Source organism: Martes martes (assembly GCF_963455335.1).
Source record: "Martes martes genome assembly, chromosome: 4".
In the NCBI taxonomy this organism is placed as follows: Eukaryota; Metazoa; Chordata; class Mammalia; order Carnivora; family Mustelidae; genus Martes; species Martes martes.
The window spans coordinates 70,487,360-70,507,201 of record NC_137891.1 but is presented as its reverse complement, the minus strand read 5'-3'; the positions used below and the strand labels follow the sequence as shown (position 1 = coordinate 70,507,201).

The 19,842-nt window shown below is 41.1% G+C and overlaps 1 protein-coding gene across 4 annotated transcripts in view; it reads right to left on the bottom strand.

The window, feature by feature from the left end:
* ASPH (aspartate beta-hydroxylase) overlaps positions 1 to 19,842 on the bottom strand; it is a 218,525-nt gene that overhangs the window by 108,446 nt on the left and 90,237 nt on the right. For all 4 annotated transcript variants that reach the window (XM_080800074.1, XM_080800075.1, XM_080800073.1 and 1 more), the window contains one exon: positions 10,007 to 10,048. In XM_080800074.1, the coding sequence (XP_080656200.1) occupies positions 10,007 to 10,048 (42 nt within the window). The remainder of the gene's footprint in view (positions 1 to 10,006; positions 10,049 to 19,842) is intronic.

The following is a 19,842-nucleotide window of genomic DNA, read 5'->3' as shown; positions in this document are numbered from 1 at the left end:
CTTTTACCCTAAAATTCCTAGACATGTGAAGAAACAGGACTCTCCTGATCCACACTCAAAGGGAAAAAAGCAGTCAGTAGCAACTGTCTCCAAGTGTGACCAGATGCTGGGTTTATTAGAAAAATGTTTCAAATGGATGACTGTAAGTAAGTACAAACATTTTTAAAAAAACACAGTATTAATGAGTGACCAGATATGGAATCTCAACAGTGAAATGGAAACTATACGAAAGAAGCAGCTGGAAATCTAGACTTGAAAAGCAGAGTAGTTAGAATGAAAATTTTACTCCATGGGCTCAACAGCAGATTTGAAACAGCAGAAGAAAAATTCACTGAACTTGAAAATCAAGCAATAGAAAGTATGCAATCTAAGTGGGTAAAATGATTAAAAAAAAAAAAAAAGAACAAAGTTTCTGAGACATGTAGGACATTATCATGCACTCCAACATGGAATTCTATGACAAGTAGTGGAGAGGAAAAGAAAAAAAAAGTTTGAGGAAACATGGCTAAATATGGCTGAAAAATATTGAACTCACAAGATTTTTTTGATAAGAATTAGACAAGCACCTCTGTGAAGATAACACGAAATACAGTACATTCTAGACAGGTAAAGTTCATTCACACAGTGATATTTCTGTCTATAAACTCTTCCTGCCCATCATCTGGGCCATTTGCAGTTATAATATCACCATCAGATGAGGAGGTAAGGAAATGAAAGGATAGTATCACCATCAGATGAAAATCACACATGAAATCACATTTTTCATACCATAACTATTTATTCAACACCTCTTACATTCTTATATTACGGTTAGGTGCTATTGGAGGGATTTGATGGTTTAATTTGATGTGTCAACTTAGCAAAGCCATGATAACCCAGATATTTGGTCAAACATGTATACATGTTGCTGTGAAGATATTTTTTAGATGAGATTAACACTTAAATTTGTAGTCTTAGAGTAAAGCAGATTATCCTCCATACTGTAAATGGGCCTCATCCAATCAGTTGAAGGCCTAAAGAAAAAGACACCCCCACCCCCACCCCAAGCACCACCAAGGAAGAGGAAACTGTCTCCAGACTGCCTTTGGTCTTGAGCTACAACATCAACTCTTCCTTGGGTGTTCAGCCTGCCTGGCTATCCTGCAGATTTTGGACTGGCTAGACTATAATCATGTGAGTCCATTTCTTACAGTAAATCTGTATCTCTGTTTCTGTCTACACACACACACACACACACACACACACACACACACCCTATTATATTGATTCTGTATCTCTGGAGAACCTTGACTAATAACAAAATGGGGGAGGGTGTCAGGGTTCCTAACTTTTAGATGCCTTCTGTCTAAAAATTAAGGGAAAAACTCAAAATACATGTTAAAAATCTACAAGCATGGGGTGTCTTGGGAGTACAGAGGTAAAGTACATCTTCTGGTCTGGAGTAAGAGATAGAGGTGTATTCAGGGGAGGCTACCTAGCAGAGGTAACCTCTAAGCTCATTTCTAAGGAGGAGGACTTTGCCAGGAGGATGTGAAGAGGGGAGGCCAGAAAGAGCACTGTAAACAGAGGAAAGCCATAAGCTTTAGGTGCTGTACTAATAAATTTAGTTTTTTTTTTTTTTAAAGATTTTATTTATTCATTTGACAGACAGAGATCACAAGTAGGCAGAGAGACAAGGCAGAGAGAGAGGAGGAAGCAGGCTCTCTGCCGAGCAGAGAGCCCGATGTGGGGCTCGATCCCAGGATCCTGAGATCATGACCTGGGCCGAAGGCAGAGGCTTTAACCCACTGAGCCACCCAGGCACCCAATAAATTTAGTTTTAATCCTCAGGATGATGGTGAACAACTTTGCTCAGATATGTTCCATTCAGCTGTAAGAATCCCAGGAAAAACTTCACTGACATATATGTTTTTTAGTATCAAGAAAGCTTATTGAAGCTTGACTGCTGCTCGTGTTGGTTCTCTGTTTTCCTTATGATCACAGAAAACCCCAAGGTATCCATACAAGGTACTAGTTGCATTCAAGCTAATTTACTGGCTGTATTATAATCTTCTATGTCTTTCCTTGAAGCTGCTTTACAAATGGGATTTCTATTAGTGTAAATGTGACCTGTTTTCTAGTGCCATCTGGTGTTCTTTTAGGGCACTGATTATCACTTTTTAAAAGAATACAAATAGCAACCAGGACATCTTTAAATGCCTAAAAGACAGTCACAAAATATACTGTTTAAGTATATCCTTAATTGCAATGAATAATACAACAGGATATTCAGTATTGGTCTAAATCAAAGAAAAATTTCAGGAAAAGTCCTTGATTCAAATGCAATTAAAACACACATACACATACACACAGAGCAAAAATACATTTCCTTTTTGCTGGCACGGGTATACTGTTGCTTCTCAGGGTCCTTCAAAGACTCACAAATCCTCAACTAATAACTGACTCTTGATCTATGTTAAACCGGCCACATGTTGCATACTTTCACATTCAATGAATTGTTCAAGCACCTCTTTTTAATAAGCTCCAAGTCATTTTTGACTCCTGTCTTTCTTTCTCTCATACCTCATATCCTATCCATTAGCAAATTCTAATGACTTCACACGCAAATACATGGAGAATCTAACCACCACTCACCTCCATTATGCCACATCCTAATACCAGCCCTATTACTCCCTTCTGGGGTCTCCTACGTGGTCTCCTTGCTTCCAATCTTGCATCCCCAGAGCCAGAATGAGCCCGTTGAAACATGAGGCTCATCATACCAACCTTCTGCTCTCAACCTCTCAGTGGCCATCTTGCTCAAGTTAATACACAAAATCCATAATTGGCGGCCCTCAAAGCCCTGTGTGATTCAGACCCTGAAAGCCCTCTGAACTCACCCACTCCTATCCCTTCCCCTCCCCCATTCTCCAACTGCCACACCCACCTCCTCACTGATGCTCACACATGCTAAGCTCACTCGGGGACTATGCATGTACTATTCGATCCCTAGACTCGGTTCTCCTGGATGTTTGCACAACTTGTTCCATTGCATCTTTAAACGTCACTGTCTCAGAGGCCTCTCCACAGAGCAACACCCCTGCCCACTGTCATTCGTCGTAGTCTTTTCCTGTTTTACATTCCTTTTCAAACTTACCACTATTATGTTTTAATTTTTAACAATTACATATTTAACCCCCCCCCCCAACACACATACGGTAAATAACAAGCACCAGCAGAACTGGGACTTTGTTTTTATTGACTGTGTTAGCCCCGGTGCCTACAACAGGGCCTAGCACATAGTAGGTGCCCAGAATGTACTCAATAAATGGACGAATAAAAGTGACTGTTTGAGTTGACATCCATTAAGTTGTTTTTGCTGCCATTGCTTTGTAGTTCATGCATTTTGTGGTTGTGGAAGACCGAATATGTGGGAAAAGATGACATCCAGTGGGGAGAAATGGATATAGCAACCTTATCGAAAACAAATAGAATCTGATTCAATTTCAGAATCTGGCAAATAGGGCCTGTTTTGGAATAAACTCTATTTCAAACCCATGACTCTCTAAAAGGAAAGAACATAGAATTATCAATTCTAAGTAAAAGTAAAATCTTTTGCTCTCACCGCAGTTCCTCAACAATATGCTTGTGGGGAGATGACACAAGCAGAGAATCCGGCAACCTGATATTTCATCCTGAGACAAACTCGGAATGGCCATTTAAAAAACAAAAAAACAAAACAAAAAAAAACCAAACAAACAAAAAACAACTCCACTTCTATTATGAAACGGAAGTCTGACTATTAAAACACATTCCATTTTTTCACTACATGTTCCAAAAATGGAATATTTACTCTTCCTTCTTCCCCACAGTTAACAGCACCCTACAAATCTGAGTCAAAAAGAGGATTCCCAAAGCAGACAATGAATGTCAATGGATTTTCAATGATTCTGGGGCAATTCTAGGACTATTCCTGCATTTCACACCCAATAAAATACTTCAGAGACAAACATCTGTTGACTGGTACCGCTAGAAACTGCCAGTTTCCTACCATGGGAGTGTGATGACCCAAGCAGGCAAAGCTGACCCAAGGATTCTCTCCACAGATTCTCTGAAGTAACAGCCCAGAGAGCCCAGCACCCACCACACTGGACAAGTCCTCTTCGGATCAGAAGCCTGGAGGACAAAGCCATACAGAGTATGGCAGGCAGTGAGGAAGGAGGCGCAGCTCCCTGAGGACAAAATGCAGCCTCTGAAGAGGGAGCAGCACCACTGTGAGCAGTAGTGGGGGTAGGGCTTGCGTGTGTTCACTATCTGTAAGCACCAATGTCCAGAGTCCACCCTCCCCCTGTCTCTACCTTTGTCAGAAACACTGAGGCAGACTTCCCAGGAGCAAACAAGTCAGTGGGTAAATGAGAAAGACTGACTTGTAGACACTCTCATGGCCTGGATAGGACATCCCAACTACATAAAGGAAAATGTCAGACTCCCTGCCACAGCCTGGCCCCCGAATTTCTCTCTGACTGCATGATATATACCCTCAGCTTGGTCAGGGTGCTCCAGGTTCTCAGGCTTGGCTGTCCTGCCTCAGGACCTTTGCATAGGCGCTTCCTCTTCTCCGTGTGCTCCTAGCTCAGCATTCACACAGTTGCCTTGATAGTATCCCTAACTTCCCCATAGATAGTCTCCCCTTCCCTCCCCACCTCCTGCCAGCATACTCTCCTGCTCTGTATCCTTTAGAGCACTATCACTGTTTCAGATTTTGTGCATGCTGTTGGATTCCCGACTGGGATGTGAGCTCCATGAAAGATAGAATTTTGTCTGTCTTATTCTCACCTGCATCCACTTGCTTACAACAACAGCATCTGGTATGCAGTAGGTAGGCATGCAAATATTTAAGTGGATAAATAAATTCATGTATGTTTTTGTGAATGATGAAAAACTGGTAGTTTTTTTTTTTTAATTCTGATGATTTATTGAAACTTTTAGCATAGAGCAGTAGCCATTTCCCTAAAATATGGTGGTAGAGTATACCTCGGTAACAAGGGTAAAATACTGCATGTTCAAGACTGCTCATCACTTCTTCCTCTCAATATTTGATGTTCTTTTCTTCTGTAGAACCAGAACCCTGAATTTTAGCTTTACCAATGTTCTATCAGTTAAATGTAGTTCTTTCAAGAAGTTTATTCCTTCTCTCCACTTCCTTCATGTTATCTGGATATGGTGATAATGGCTGGCGCATCAATGGCCCTTTTGAAACATGAGGTTATAGACTAAGGACAGCAGAATGGCAAGAGAGGAGCTACATCCATAATGAGCCATTAAATTGGTCCTAGGCTAGGTATGTGGATAAGAAATAAAACCCTATCTTGTTTAAGACACTAAAATTTGAGGTTTTTAAAAATTATATATAACTGTACTTAATTATAATAGGAATGTGTGATTTGTAAGGAAGGTCTAAATCCAACTCAACCACTGAAGACATAGGAGGAGGGTAAAAATAGGGTGTTGTTAAGAAACCAGGATTTTCCTTAAGAGTGTTTACTTCCCTAACCAATACAGGACAGGAAAACAGAATAAAGGACAAAGAGGATTCGTTTTATCTCCTTTCTCCTTTAACTTGGGGTTAGTCCCTGGGATCACCAAGTGAGACGTGGGTTAACGTGGTTCCAAGAGCAGCCTTGGTCCTACCTCTGGGTTCTCTGCCTTGGAGCCACGACAAGACATGGTCATTGGTCCAAGGCCAACTGAATGATGTGAATCATTTTAGTGAGTTTTTTGTACAGCTAAATTTATACAACCTAAAAAAAACAAAACCCACCCTTTATTCTTTAATTATATGTGTTGTACTTTGGGAGCTAAAAATACCTTTGCTTTTAGAACTGATTATGACTGTACATATGGATCTTTTAAAAGCACTATTTTAACTAAATCTTAAAACTGGCACACCTATCATTCACCCCGAAATCAACCAACTTCATTGCTAATCAAAGCAATCTGGAGTGCAGATACTTGGATAGTAATAGTAGTAGCAGACTGCATTTATGATTTATAGGTAGTTTCATTTTATCTTCCTGTTTTGAAGTATATCTTGTGAGGCATTAAGAATCATGATCCTTATGTCTGGATAAAGAAACTGAACGTGAAAGTGTATTTTACACTTTGAACAGCTGTCAGTTCTGTGCTCCTAACAGCATGGGTATGACGATCCAGGCAACCACTGATGTCTGACATGTGAGGTCACAGAGGGGACCATGTAATCACTCCGGTTTCTTGGGGATGACAACAGCTGTCTTCTTACCCCAGTGTCCCTGACTCAAGCTTTGGGTTTCCCATAGATCTCCATCCTAAGAGTTCTATCTGGGTCTGGTTCTTACTTTAAGAATGTCTGTAATGTCTGTTGAAATCCTTCAAAATTAAAACATAATAGAAATTCAGTGAACAAATACTTACTAAGTGCCTACTATGTGTCAGGCACAGGAAATGCAGCAGTGAGCAGGACAAAAATGTGTCTTCATGAAACTGGATTTCAGTGGGAGGTTCAAACAATAAATACCAAAGAATTAAACTAAATATCATCACATGGTGTTATAGAGAAAACAAAGCAAGGGAACAGGGTATGGAAAGTAAGGAGGCTTTAACCTGAAATAAGATTAGGGAAGTTCACTAAGGAGGCCACAGTTGAGCAAAGATATGGCAAGCCATGTGGGTTCTGTGGGAGAAGAGTCAGCTGGAGGGAACGGTCAGTGCAAAGGCCCTGGGTCCCATGTGTGCTTGGTAGGGAAGCCCGTATAGCTAGAGTAGAGTGAGCAAAAGAGAGAGAGTATTATAGGATGTGATGTTGGGGAGGAAACCAAGAGAAGACGGACAAGGGAGAATGGATTTTATGAGGGCTTGTATAGGACTTTGATTTTGAGGGAGCTATGAAGATGCTGGAGACAGTGGGCAACACGGCACAGCTTAGGTTTTAAAGGGGTAACTTCAGCTCATGTATTGAGAAAGATTATAGAGGCAAAGGTGGGCGCGGGAAGACCAGTTAGGCGGCAACTGGAATAATGCTGGCAAGAGACCGCAGTAGCTGGGAGCTAGGTGGTGGTGGCTGTCGGAGGCAGGAAACAGTGGAATTCTGGATATATTGTGGCGAAAGGACTGACAGGACTTGCTGAGGTAAATTTAGGGAGGCATGAAAGAGACGTTTCGTAGGAGGAGCGGGTTTCAAGGGGGGAGGTCAGGAGTTCAGTTCACACAAGTTTGAAGTGATTATTAGATGTCCAAACGAGGTTCTCCGGCAGACACCAGGCAATGGCTGGACACCCCAGTCCAGAGACCAGGGAAGAGACCCAGGCTGCAGGCAAGTGTGGTCATTGTTGGCAGACAGTTATTTAAAGCAAGGAGATTAGGTAAGATCACTGAGGGAGTGTGTGCAGATAGAGAAATGCTCTGAGGACTGAGTCCTGGGGCACTTGAGTACTAAACAGTCAGGGAGATGAGGAACAGCCATCCAAAGAGGCTGAGAACAGCATACACAGCAGAGAGTAGGGGAAAGACCAAGAAGATGTGGGTAACCAGCAAGCCAAGGGAAGGAAGCATTCTGGAATCGAGAAAGGGATCAGTTCTAGCAAAAGCTGATGATATCCTCCTTCTTGCTTTGTTTTCTCCTTCATACAGTTGTCCCTCCTTATTTGCAGGGGATGCTTTCCGAAACTCCCAGAGGATGCCAGAAACCACAGACAGTACCGAACCCTATGTATATTATGTTTTCTTCCTATACGTACACACCTATGATAAAGTTAAATTTATAAATTAGGCACAGTAAGAGATTACTCATTACTATAATTAATAATAAAATAGAACAAGTACAATAACATAGTGTCATAAAAGTTATATGGATATGGCCTCTCTCTCCCTCTCAAAATATCTTACTGCCCTATACTCACCCTTCTCATGATGATATGAGATAAGAAAATGCCTCTGCAATGCGATGAAGTGAGGGGAAGGACACAGACATTGTGGCGAAGCATTAGGCTACTACTGATCTGACTATGTCAGAAACAGGATCATCTGCTTCCTGATCACATCTGACCACAGGTCATTGAAATCGTAGGAAACAAAACTAGGGAGAAGGTGGCTACTTACTTATCAAGATCAGAGTACGTCATAATGTCACGGATGATCAGGAAGGTAGGGCAGCATGGAGAACTGAGCTAAATTCCAGTCATCTATGTAGAAAAGTCAACCAACAACTTCTAACATTGATGAGAAACGTGCACAAGTAGCTATTTAGAAATGTGCAGGTAAGTACTAGAAGAAACAGCTAAAGGAAAGTCAGGGATGGGACTCTTAGGGAGTAGGGATGTAGAAGACTGCTGTTTTTCATTAGAAGTCATACTTTAAAACTGTATCTCGGGATTGCTTTCATAAAAAATTAAATACAACTAGTCAGGGAAAAAAAATGCATGGCTAGATGCCTAGTTCCCAGCGTAAGGGCTACAAAATTACAGCCAGAGGTCAGCAACTCTGTATGCTTATCAAGTAATTATACACTGAGACCATGTACATTATGTATATTATAACGTTACGTACTATTATATCTTCTCAAATGTAGACACTGCTTTCAACACTCAAAATTAAAGGCACTTCTGAAATTGTAATGTTTAATCATTAAAGATTTTATCATTCAAATGATATTACAAGCAAATAGAACTATTCTATGATCCCGTAATCACACTACTTGGTATTTACCCCCAAAATACAAAAACACTAATTCAAAGGGATACATGCACCCCTATGTTTATAGCAGCATTATTTATAATAGCTAAAACATGGAAGCAGCCCAAGTGTCCATCAATAGACGGATGGATAAAGAAGATGTGGTGTATATACATGATGGAATATTATTCAGCCATAAAAAAGAATGAAACCTTACCATTTGCAATGACATGGATACAGCTAGGTAGTATAATGGATGTTATATCCATTATAATAAGTCAGTCAGAGAAAGTCTGACTGACTTAAATAAGTCAGTCAGAGAAAACAAATACCATATGATCTCACTCATGTGTGGGATTAAAGAAACAAAACCAATGAGTAAGGCAGAAAAAATAGACACACAAACCAAGAAACAGACTGTTAACTATAGAGAATAAACCGATGTTAGCAGAGGGGAGGGAGGTTGGGGATTAAAGAACACACTTATTACGATGAGAAAATTAATTACTCAATTAAATGATGTAAAAAAATTTGTAAGGGATAAAATTAGTAGCCTTACTTACTATTCAGAGATTCTTATTGTCTAACTTGAATTAAATACTTAAAAATCTCAAGGATTGGAAAGAACAAAGAGAAGTAGAATATGGAAAAAAAGCATTATCCCATATCATCTATATAATTTTTTAACTTATTTCCTCACTCTGAGCAAGCTAAGGAACCTTTGTAAGAGCTGACTTAAAATTCTACTGGGTTATTTATTAGAATTGGGTTGTAAATCAACTGTGGGAAAGCAGAAACGATTCTTTCTATATGGATATAACCTTGTTTGCAAGTCCTTCCAACAATTCAGAGTTTCTTGTAAAAAAAGAACATGTTCTAGTAATCCCTGGATCTCTATTCCTGGCACAGATGTTAACATAAACAATATTTAACATTTGCTAAGTACTTTCCCTGTGCTATACATTGCTTTAAGTACTTTACACATATTTTCATTTAATTCCCTTTGTAGAAACAGGAGTCTGGTTTCTGAACTTGGTACTTTTATTCCCATATCAGAGAAGAAACTGAGGCACAGAGGGCAAGGAATTCTCAGACCACATATAGTGAATGGCAAAACCAGGATCAGAAGCCAGGGACTCTCTTTGGCTCTTAATGTTTATGTAAATATTAATAAATATTTGTTGATAAAACCACTAAAATAATAAGCCCAGGGGCAATTTAACTGATGATATAAAATAAAATCACCATGTTATTCATGAGTAGTATAATGATTTTCTTCCTATATATATTTGAAAGGCAGTTTATTTGATGATCTCACCTTTTTCTTTTATTTCTGGATCATCTGTTTTTCTATTTGTTTCTGAAAAGTAAAGACAAAACAAAATAAGTATTGTAAAAGTCACCATTATTATCTCAAAATATAGGACCATATTTAAATGAATTCAGATAAATATAATTCAAGAAAAATATTTCTGGGCATAGATTTCCATTTTCCTAAATTCCTGAATTCTTTACACATGAAATTTGTTACAAAATATTAAGATTAGACTCATTCGACTTAACTTATAAAAGTCACTGGGCAGTCACTAGATATGAGGCATCAGGTTAAGTATTCCTCATCTACAGGGAAAAAGTGGCTGTGGGTCACCTCCACTGATTCTAAATGCCTCTGTGGGGTAAAGGCAAACTGGAGTGGAGAGAAGCCCTCATCAAAGCTTGCTCAATATTTATACTGTGTTCTAAAACCAGAAGACAACTTTATAATAGTCACCATGTGCTTTTAAAGAAATGCCACATGTCCCCCTCACTGGGGTGACAGCAGTCTCGCTTCCCTAAGGACTTCACACATACACAGGTGGACCACTAAGGGTGCCTGCACTGAGCCCAGGTGCTGAGGAGCCGAGATGGGCCAGACAGCCCACCCGTGTCAGCCTCTCACTAAGTTAACCAGTCAGGGGATCTGTCCCACGAATGGGACTGAATGCAGTGAAACCCACCCAGAACCTGGACCAGTCAAATAATGTCCACCCTACATGGAAAACTATGGTACGTGACCTGACCATGCACTTTATTTATAACTTCATTTCTGTACTATCTCAGATCTGGCCTATGTTTCATATAAGTTGGGGGTCTAACTAAATTTCAAGGTAGACCAGTTGATCACAGTTCCCGTAGGTACTTACCTAGCTTTGGGTATTTCTAGAACACGTGTATAGGCATATATGTGGGAATCAGGATAGGGCAGAGTCTGGGAGACTCAGACTCAGTTCCTCCCTCATAGTAGATCGGGCTGTGGGGTCAGATCAGGGGTACGACCACAGAACACTTGATTTTGTTGCTCCCCAGTTTCCTCCATTGATCATTCATATCAAACATTTCATTCTGGGGAAGTGACAAGTAAATCTGGGGCAGGCTTCCAAGACAAGGGAGGGATTTTTATAGGTCCAGCATTTTCAAGAAACTAATGGAGAGGAAGGGAATGACCTCTGAAAGCTACGACATGCCAGGCTTGGTCGAAGCACATCATGCCTGCCTCTTGCCACCCTTTGGAGAGGTCTACCTCCCTTTGTGCAGAGGAGGAAGCTGAGGCTGAGAAAGTCGAGTGCCCACCGTATCAAGGTCAGCCATATACATCCTTCCAAAGCAGATAATCCTCCCCCAGCGCCCATCCCATAGGTTCCAGAAAGAGAAACAGGAGAGATATGGTCCTGTAGCCTTTGCCTCCTGCAAAGAGTGGGTTTTATTAAGCTGACTGCCCCACCCTTCCTGCCAGCGCTGCGGGAGGCACAAGGGATATCTAAAAACAAAAACAAAGCCATTCTAGATGTCTGTTGAATGTCCCAGAATTTCTGATCTTATTAACCATAACCTCCTTTATCAAAAAGTTAGGCAGTACATCATTTCATAGGATGCACTCTTGCAGGCATCAAAGACACAGGACTGAGGATAAACAACAACAAACAACCCTGTTCCTCCAGGAGTCCTTCCAGTGCTACCAGCAGTGCCTGCGGGAAGGCTGTGACCCGCCTCGTCCTCCAGTAACCCGTCACCTGGCACTGGCATGGGGCCAGTGTAACTTAAAAACACAAGCACGAAATCCAAGTTGCTAACCCGATTAAACAGGTGGGTGCTTGAAGAGGAGTTTAGAGCTCTCCACACATCTTCCCGCCCCCAGGGGAGAAACAAGCAGTGGTTTGAATGGGTCACATTTTAAATAGGTGTGGGAGAGCCGTGGCCAGGCAAGCTCCCAGGAACAAGGCCGCCATCTTTCTTCCTCCTCCACAGCAGTATTCAGGATAGGGTGATGAGCCTGACGGAAGAAGGTCCAACCCAAACTTCCCCAGCTCTGGGGAAAAGCTCTCTCTCACATCCCCTTCTGTCCCTCACCCCACATCAGCATGGGGACATCTGTGACTCATGTTCGGATATGGGGAAATGTGCAGGGCAGGCATCTTGGGCCCTCTGATTTTCAATAGGTAAAGGTCTTTTCACAGAGATCCAGCGTCCCTCACTAGTATTCCACAGAGCTAACAAGTAAAGTGTTACTCTGCTCTACTTCATTCTCTGCACACATGCTTCCCTAGGAGGCTCCGTGTGGACCCGCTGTGCCCTGGAGGAAAAAGACTTCCTGGATGCTTACTGTGTCCCAGGCATTGTTTTAAGCACTCACTGCAGATGATCCCATCAATCCCATCAACTCAGTCACACCCTAGGAAGTAGTTTTAATTGTATAGATAAGGAAAGGAAGGCTTCAAGAGGCTCAAGAATCTTGCCAAAGGTCACAGAACAGGTAAGACTGATGTAGAAAGTATCCTCTATAATAATAATTCAATCATACTCTGTATGGTCCAATGATGGGACGTCTCTAAGTTAAAGGGAGCTGTATGCTCAGCCCAATTCTGAAAATTACCCATGTCCAATTTCACATGTAACTCATAGTTAGTGTTTAAGCACTTGTATCCAAGAAGACATGATGCAATCTCTAACTATACTCACTTTCTTCCCCTTTCAGAATAAGGAAAACCTTACTAAAAAGAAAGGGATCTGAATCATTCAAAAATTATCATACACTATTAAAGATTATTGCCTTTGTGAATTCAAATACCCTGAACTCTAGGCTGTTCAGCAACTCTGCTTCTCCAATTACTGACCTCACGTATGTCCAAAGCTAATATCCATTAAGGCCTAGTTGTTCTCGTCAGTATCTCGTCTCACTGGCATCGGTGACTCTCTAGGACTCTGCTTCCCCAGCGCTGGCCCACTCAGCCAGTCACAGCTTTCCCAGCCCTTCTCTGTGTCTCTGCCAGTAGTACTTCCTGCGGTCGGCCCTGCCCCCACCACCATTACTCCTTGGTCTCCAACCTGCTCTCCCACCTGCATTCTGGCCTCCCTCCAACTGTTTCCACCTTCCACCTGCTGCCCACGTGCTCACCATGGCTGGACCATGGCTGGCAGGCATTTCCGCCCCTCTGCCCCTCAGTTTCCTTATCCACAAGCAGGGATAAGCCCTCTCTGCTGGGAAAAATGCAACCCTCTAACACTCAGAAAGCACTTAGCGGGAGAAATGTAGTTGATAAAAGTGGATCTGTTTCTCCTGAGTCTGAAGTCTTTATTTTTGTTTCTTCTGGGCATGCTGGAGGAGAAAACAACACTTTCCAGAACCCAGAGGCTTCTTCCCTACTTGTCTAGTTCTCCTTTTCTGCCCCAACAGTGAAGCTCGAAAGACAACTTGCGGTACCCTCTCCTGCCCTTCTACCTGCTCAGACTGTTTGGTCTTCTCAGCTACGATGGAGTTCATGAACTCCATGGTCATGGGGGAGCAGGAGGCTGTGTGGGTGCAGGGGGGTGGCTTGCCTCACTGGCGGAATTACCAGAACTTCTAGGTGCTAAACAAAAACCCCCAAAGAAGGGATGCAGAGGCTATTTCATTTTAATCCGGCCCCTGGCAATGTAGCATCAGAGCCAACGTTAAACAAAATAAACATTACCTATCAGAAATAGGTTCAAAAAGGACTGAAGGTACACCTTTGTGATTTCAGTCATCAAAAAGATACCGTAATATTCCAATATACTAGTTAAGTAGAAAATGAACTGATTTTGTTACATAACAAAATAATCATTCAAAATAATGACAATATAGAGAAGAAATCTGTATTTTATTGCACTCAAATAACATTAAACAGAAGACATTTACATTATTCTTAGAAAATCCATTGATATTGCCCAGCATGGCACATAGTTGAAGACAAGGCTCATTAATTCAGGTACCTGGAATTAGAAAGTATTTAGGAAGTTGACCACAGCATAATGAATCCTCAGTTTCCAGAGTTCTAGAGACGATTATCTACAAAAATCCAGCAAAATTTTACTCATTTATCAGGTCTATGTCACTCCTAAGTTTCCCTAAAAAAATAAGGCTTTATAAAAAGTAGTGTTCTATAATTCATATTATGAATTAAGAGCTTTATTAGAATTAGAGTAGCAACTCTATATTACCCATATCACAGCTTTAGAAAATTATTGCTTTTTTTAGTAACTCAGTCTTCTGGATTTCACCACACACTGGGTCAGCATGCGTAACTCACTACATTGTAACTATGATCTATAATGATAAAAATATAAAATCTCTTTGATTGCAACCCTAAAAGCAGGGGGGAAAGAAAAGTCATCTTACAGTAAAACAATGTTAACATTACCAAGAGCTAATCCTGACATGGAAATGAAATTACTTCTTATGGCTTTTTTTTTTTTTTTAATAGCTGATGGTCCTTTCAAAATGATGTCACTACCTTCTTTTCTAACAAATGAGTATTTTCATTACAGCAACTATGTTCAAGCCAAAATAAACCACATTAAAAGTAGAGGAAACTCTTCAAGGTAGAAAGAAAAGGCTCATACATTGCAAACAGCAGCAGGCAATGTGGCTGTGTGGGCACTTTTCACACAAAGTCCTACATCAACCCAGCTAGAGGCCTCATTCTCTAGTAAGATCACGGTGCCATCTTCAGTGTTGGGAGGGAATAACTTAATCATCAAAAGGCAGAGCAACCTTTAAGATGCACACCAGTACTTTATACAGGTCTTCTAAAATTTAAACAAATGCCGAAGGGTTTTATATGCCTGATCCGAGGTGCCCAACAGCGTTTCTGCATGGCAGAGCAGGCCATTCCTTTTGCCTATATCCTAGCAAGGAATTTTAATTGTTCTCCCCTCAGTTTAAAAAATAAATTAACCACGATAACTTAACTTTCACCAAAATATTCAATTTTCCTAATCAATGAGCTAACGGCTGCGAACCTCCAAATTTGAGTTTTACCCTGAATACTCCAAGCTAAGGTAGAAATGTCCTATGAGGGTATCAGTGCAGATATATACAAGTCCAATCTTCACAGCTAATAGCGACCATTAGTACTGCTCCTCAGAGTGTAAGCGTGGGGAACTCTTCATGGCTTTGAGATCACACTTAACGCAGCTGACACAGGTCAGTCCGACAGATGTGGGGGTAATCACCAGCCATATATATACGAAACCCTGCCAAGACAATTGTCGCTACATCGTCACTATAATCAACTGTTACCTAAACAACATACATAAATGTAGGTAAGATCGGAAGCTGTGTCACAAAAAGGAAGAGAAGAGAAAACCCAAAGGATCCACTAATGCTACCGAAAACGGACATGCAGGAGTGTAACGATACATGTAATTTCTGTTTCTAAAAACAAAAACAAAAAAACACTAAAATGCCAGTGGACTACAATCAATTGGAAACATCTTTAGTGTTCATTCCCAAAGATCTTGGTCTGCTCAGTAATTACGTCACAAGATCTATCACAGCCATCTTTTGGAGCGTATGCTTAGGCTGGTCCTCTTGTGGTAGTGGGGGCAGTCTTTCTGCAGCTTTAAGTATCTGCAAAAATAAGGGGAAATCTAAATTAAAGGACCAACCAGACACAGACTGTGAAACTGCTTCATTTTCATTCTACTTTAAGAAAAACAAAACAAAACCCACCGACAGAAGTAAATGCTTTTTATGCGTTATTGTTGTTTTTAAGGGCAACTCCTTCAACAGTGATTAACTACCCAGAGAAGTCCCTGGGAATTATTTGCAAAGCTGCTGATGAAAACTTAAGCTTCTTAGAGCATCTGATAATTACAACTAAATTTAAGAATTTCAATCTTTTGAGAAATACAAGCATTAACTCTCTTTCTCCCGTCAGTATTTTCACTATATTAGTAAGAAATGTAACAGAGGAAAAAAAAATCTAGCATGGTATTTGAAAAACAAATATAGGAAAGATTTCCAAGGAGCAACTAGATACTGTAAGTTGCAGTTAAAATACATTAATATAATCATATGTCAGTTTTTAATGTTACTGACAATATAAATGATCAGACAAAAAAAAAGAAGTATACTGTCGAAGTCATTCTTTTCCAATTTTTTGCAAAAACTTTCTCATTCCAAACTTTAGTATCTGGTTGATTTTACCATCACAGTATTAGATCTGTTACAATCTGAGTAGGGAAGAAGATGGTGCACTTAAAGGTCCAACCAAATCTTGAAATAATTTCTAAATTTCGAGTATGAGCCTTCCTTCCTCCCTTCCTATCTATCCATCTACGTGTGTGTGTGTGCATGTGTATCCAGAAGTTTTTATATGAGCAGATTTGGTGCTAATGTGAGGTAACTAGATATCTTATGTATACTTTCATATATCCAACAGAAATGAGCATTTATACACAAAAAACAAGTACAAGATTACTCACAGCAGCTTTTTTCTAACAGTCAGAAACTAGAAACATTCATAATAGCTATCAATGTAGAATGGATTTTTTAAATGTACATATAGTAAATGGCAATGAATAAAAACCAGCACTATACATTACAAAGTAGATGAAACTCAGACACAATGTGATGCAACAAAAAAAAGTCACCAAAAAAGTGTATCTGCATTTCTGTGTGTTTGCTTCTGGTTTTCTTTAATTAAATTCAAAAGCAAGCAAACCAATCAATGGTGACAGAGATCAGCACACTTACTGTTGGGGAGGATGTGACTGAGCAGGAGGAGGGGGGTTTCTGGGGTGCTAGAAGCTTTCTGACTAGTGGTACAGGAACGGATCGCAGGCACAGTTCCTTCACTGGCCACTCAGCAAGTGAGCACGTCTCTGTGTGTTAATTACACCTCAACAGAAAATGTTTTTACAAATGCCTTTGACTTTAGGTTCTCTTAGAATCTATCAGTGAGCTAGCCTGGGAGAGGAATAAGCATTCCTGTAACCTGTGCCATCAAACATACCTGAAGTAGAAGGAAGCTATTTGAGGCATAGTGATGAACACCGATCAAAGGGCAAATAACCTAAAAGCCCAGTTACAATTCTGAAGGACCCAGAAGTATGCTCCTGCATATTTACTTATTTTTTTAAAGATTTTATTTATTTATTTGACAGACAGAGATCAAAAGTAGGCAAAGAAGGAGGCAGAGAGAAAGAGGAGGAAGCACCCCACTGAGCAGAGAGCCCGATGCAGGGCTTGATCCCAGGACCCTGAGATCATGACCCGAGGAGAAGGCAGAGACCCAACGCACTGAGCCGCCCAGGCACCCCTACTCCTGCATATTTAAAGATGACTCTACTCAGAAGTGGTTCACCTAGTGGCAAACCCAGTATGCCTGAAATCGAGCCAGTCACCTCCTCTGCTACTCTCCATTTCCTCCTGCCTCCAACATGTCCATGAAGGGCTGACCATTCACTCAATCAGGGCAGGAACGAATCGTCCTTGACTCTTCCCTTCAGTCAGCCCTCTCTCCCCGCAAACCGCTTCCCATTTCAGTTCCCAGGAGGTGATCCGGCCAGTCCTCACCCCACAGCTGAAGCATCTCGGTCTCCAGCTTGGCTCAGTACATCTGCCCCCTTCCTTGTCTCCACCTCCTCACTGGCCTGCTCTTTTCAAATCTGGATTTGATCACGTGACTCCTCTGCTTAGAATTTTTCAGTGGCCTCCTGCCACCTTTTGGCCCAGATTCAAAATTTTAAACATCATATACGGGACACTCCAGGAACTGACACCTGCCTGTTTTTCCACTTGTCTTCTTATACTTTTATATGGCCCACTGTCCTGGTTCTTGTTCTGCAAGTACTTGCTTCCTCTGCTCCCCACCCACCAGCTCCTGTCACTTTTAACAGCACCTCAAAACTCAGGTCCAGCACGACAACACATGGGGAGGCCTACCTCATCTCCAAACCCTTGTTCCCAAAGTTGGGATTAGTTATCCCTCCTTCTCTGTGCTGCCCTCTCTGGGGAGTTAAGAACATCACAGAGGGTTAAGAACATCAGCTTTATGCCCAGAGGACTGGGACCTGCTATGCGGCAGGCACTGTCTTGTTGTTCGAGTCTAGCTGGGTGCCTTAGTGATCATGTTAGGAAATGCTGGGTGACAAGGGGAGGCATGAGTGAAAGTTCGCACAGGTGCAGCAGAGTGAAACCATCACCACTGCTAGACCAGCCCACGGTGGAATGAGTTACAAGTGTTACCTCCATTTTCAGAGAGACGGGAGCAACAGAAACACTGATGCTTACATAGCTCCATCTTGAATAATATGATTATCACCATAAAACATTAATTTCTTTTTTTTCTGGCATGGTATGACAGAAAAAAAATTGTTACTGGAACCAGTTAGTAAAATGGCCTTAACATACTGTTTGGCAGGAAATTTTACTCAGATGAATTTCGTAAGTGATTCCTTCATAAATGAGTCAATTTGTGCTATGCATATTTATTGTGTCATATTCCCAGAATCACATGCTATATGATTTCAAGTAAAAATCTGCGTTTGGGGGCGCCTGGGTCAGTCTGTTAAGCAACCGCCTTTGGCTCAGGTCATGATCCCGGGGTCCTGGGATCGAGTCCCACACCAGGTTCCCTGCTCAGCGGTGAGTCTGCTTCTCCCTCTGCCTCTGCCTACTGCTCTGCCTACTTGAGCACGTGTACTCTCTCTCTATCAAATAAATAAATAAAATCTTTAAAAAAAAAAAAAAACACCTGGGTTTTAGGAGACAGGTAAAAACTCACTAAGGAGCCTGGATTGCAAAAACGATTTTTTACAAAAGAGCTAGTATTCAAAATGATCGACTTCTAATATCAGAATGATCAATTCCCAGGACTGACTCTGAAAGGGAAAGATGCTGAATAAGATGACAGCTCTATCTTTATCATATCAAAACAGTTCTCAGAACTCATCAGCCCTTAGGCCTTCCCTTATGAAAAGTCCTCTAGAGCACAGAGGCCCAGAGCCTGAATTCTGGAGCCAACAGGCAAGGGGCAGCATCCGTTCTGCCACCCATCGGCTCTCACACAAGCTTCGTTGTGTCTCAGTTTTCTCATCTGTGACATGGAGATAATTGCATGTCTACCTCTTAGGCAACCGGAAATCTTAAATGAGTTAATTCATGGAATGTGCTTAGAAGAGCTCCTACAGAATGCTTACTGCTTCCTAAAGGGTCACATTCTCTGTCCCTAGTGTGTGGCTCAATACAATGGTGAACTAAGACAGTCCCCGCCCTGCAGGGTTAGAGCACGCCAATAAATATATTATTGTGAACTTTGATAAGCAATATTAAGACAGTATAACCTAGTCTTGGAATGATCAGGGAAGGCAAAGTAATCATCACTTAAGATCCCAAGGGCCAGAGTAAAGTGCTCTAAGAGCTAGCATGTTGCAGAGGTCCTCCATTAATGTTTCCTCTGAATAGCAGATTTTCAAAACTGGAGGTTAAGGAGCATTGCAAAGTTGGGGAAGACAGGCCCTATCATCAGTGTTCCTGCAGTTTCTGTAATCCCACAGATTGTTAAGCCCTTACAAGAGCAGTTGGCTTATTGTACATGAAGATCACGAATACAGAGTTTCAATGATTATTCTTTTATAACACTAAATAAAAGAGGTTATAATATAAACTAAGACTATGAAAATAATGGGAAATAATCAAAGCAAGCGGAATCATTAAAAATACATATTGCTAACTCTTGGCCTCACAGTCTCTTCTGGAAAGGTCACACTGTAACTGGGCAGCAGGTTAATCCAATTTTTATGACACCAAATTACAGGTTACAACTTCCTGAGCAGGTCTTTCAGGGTTTAACTTCTCTTGACTCACCTCGA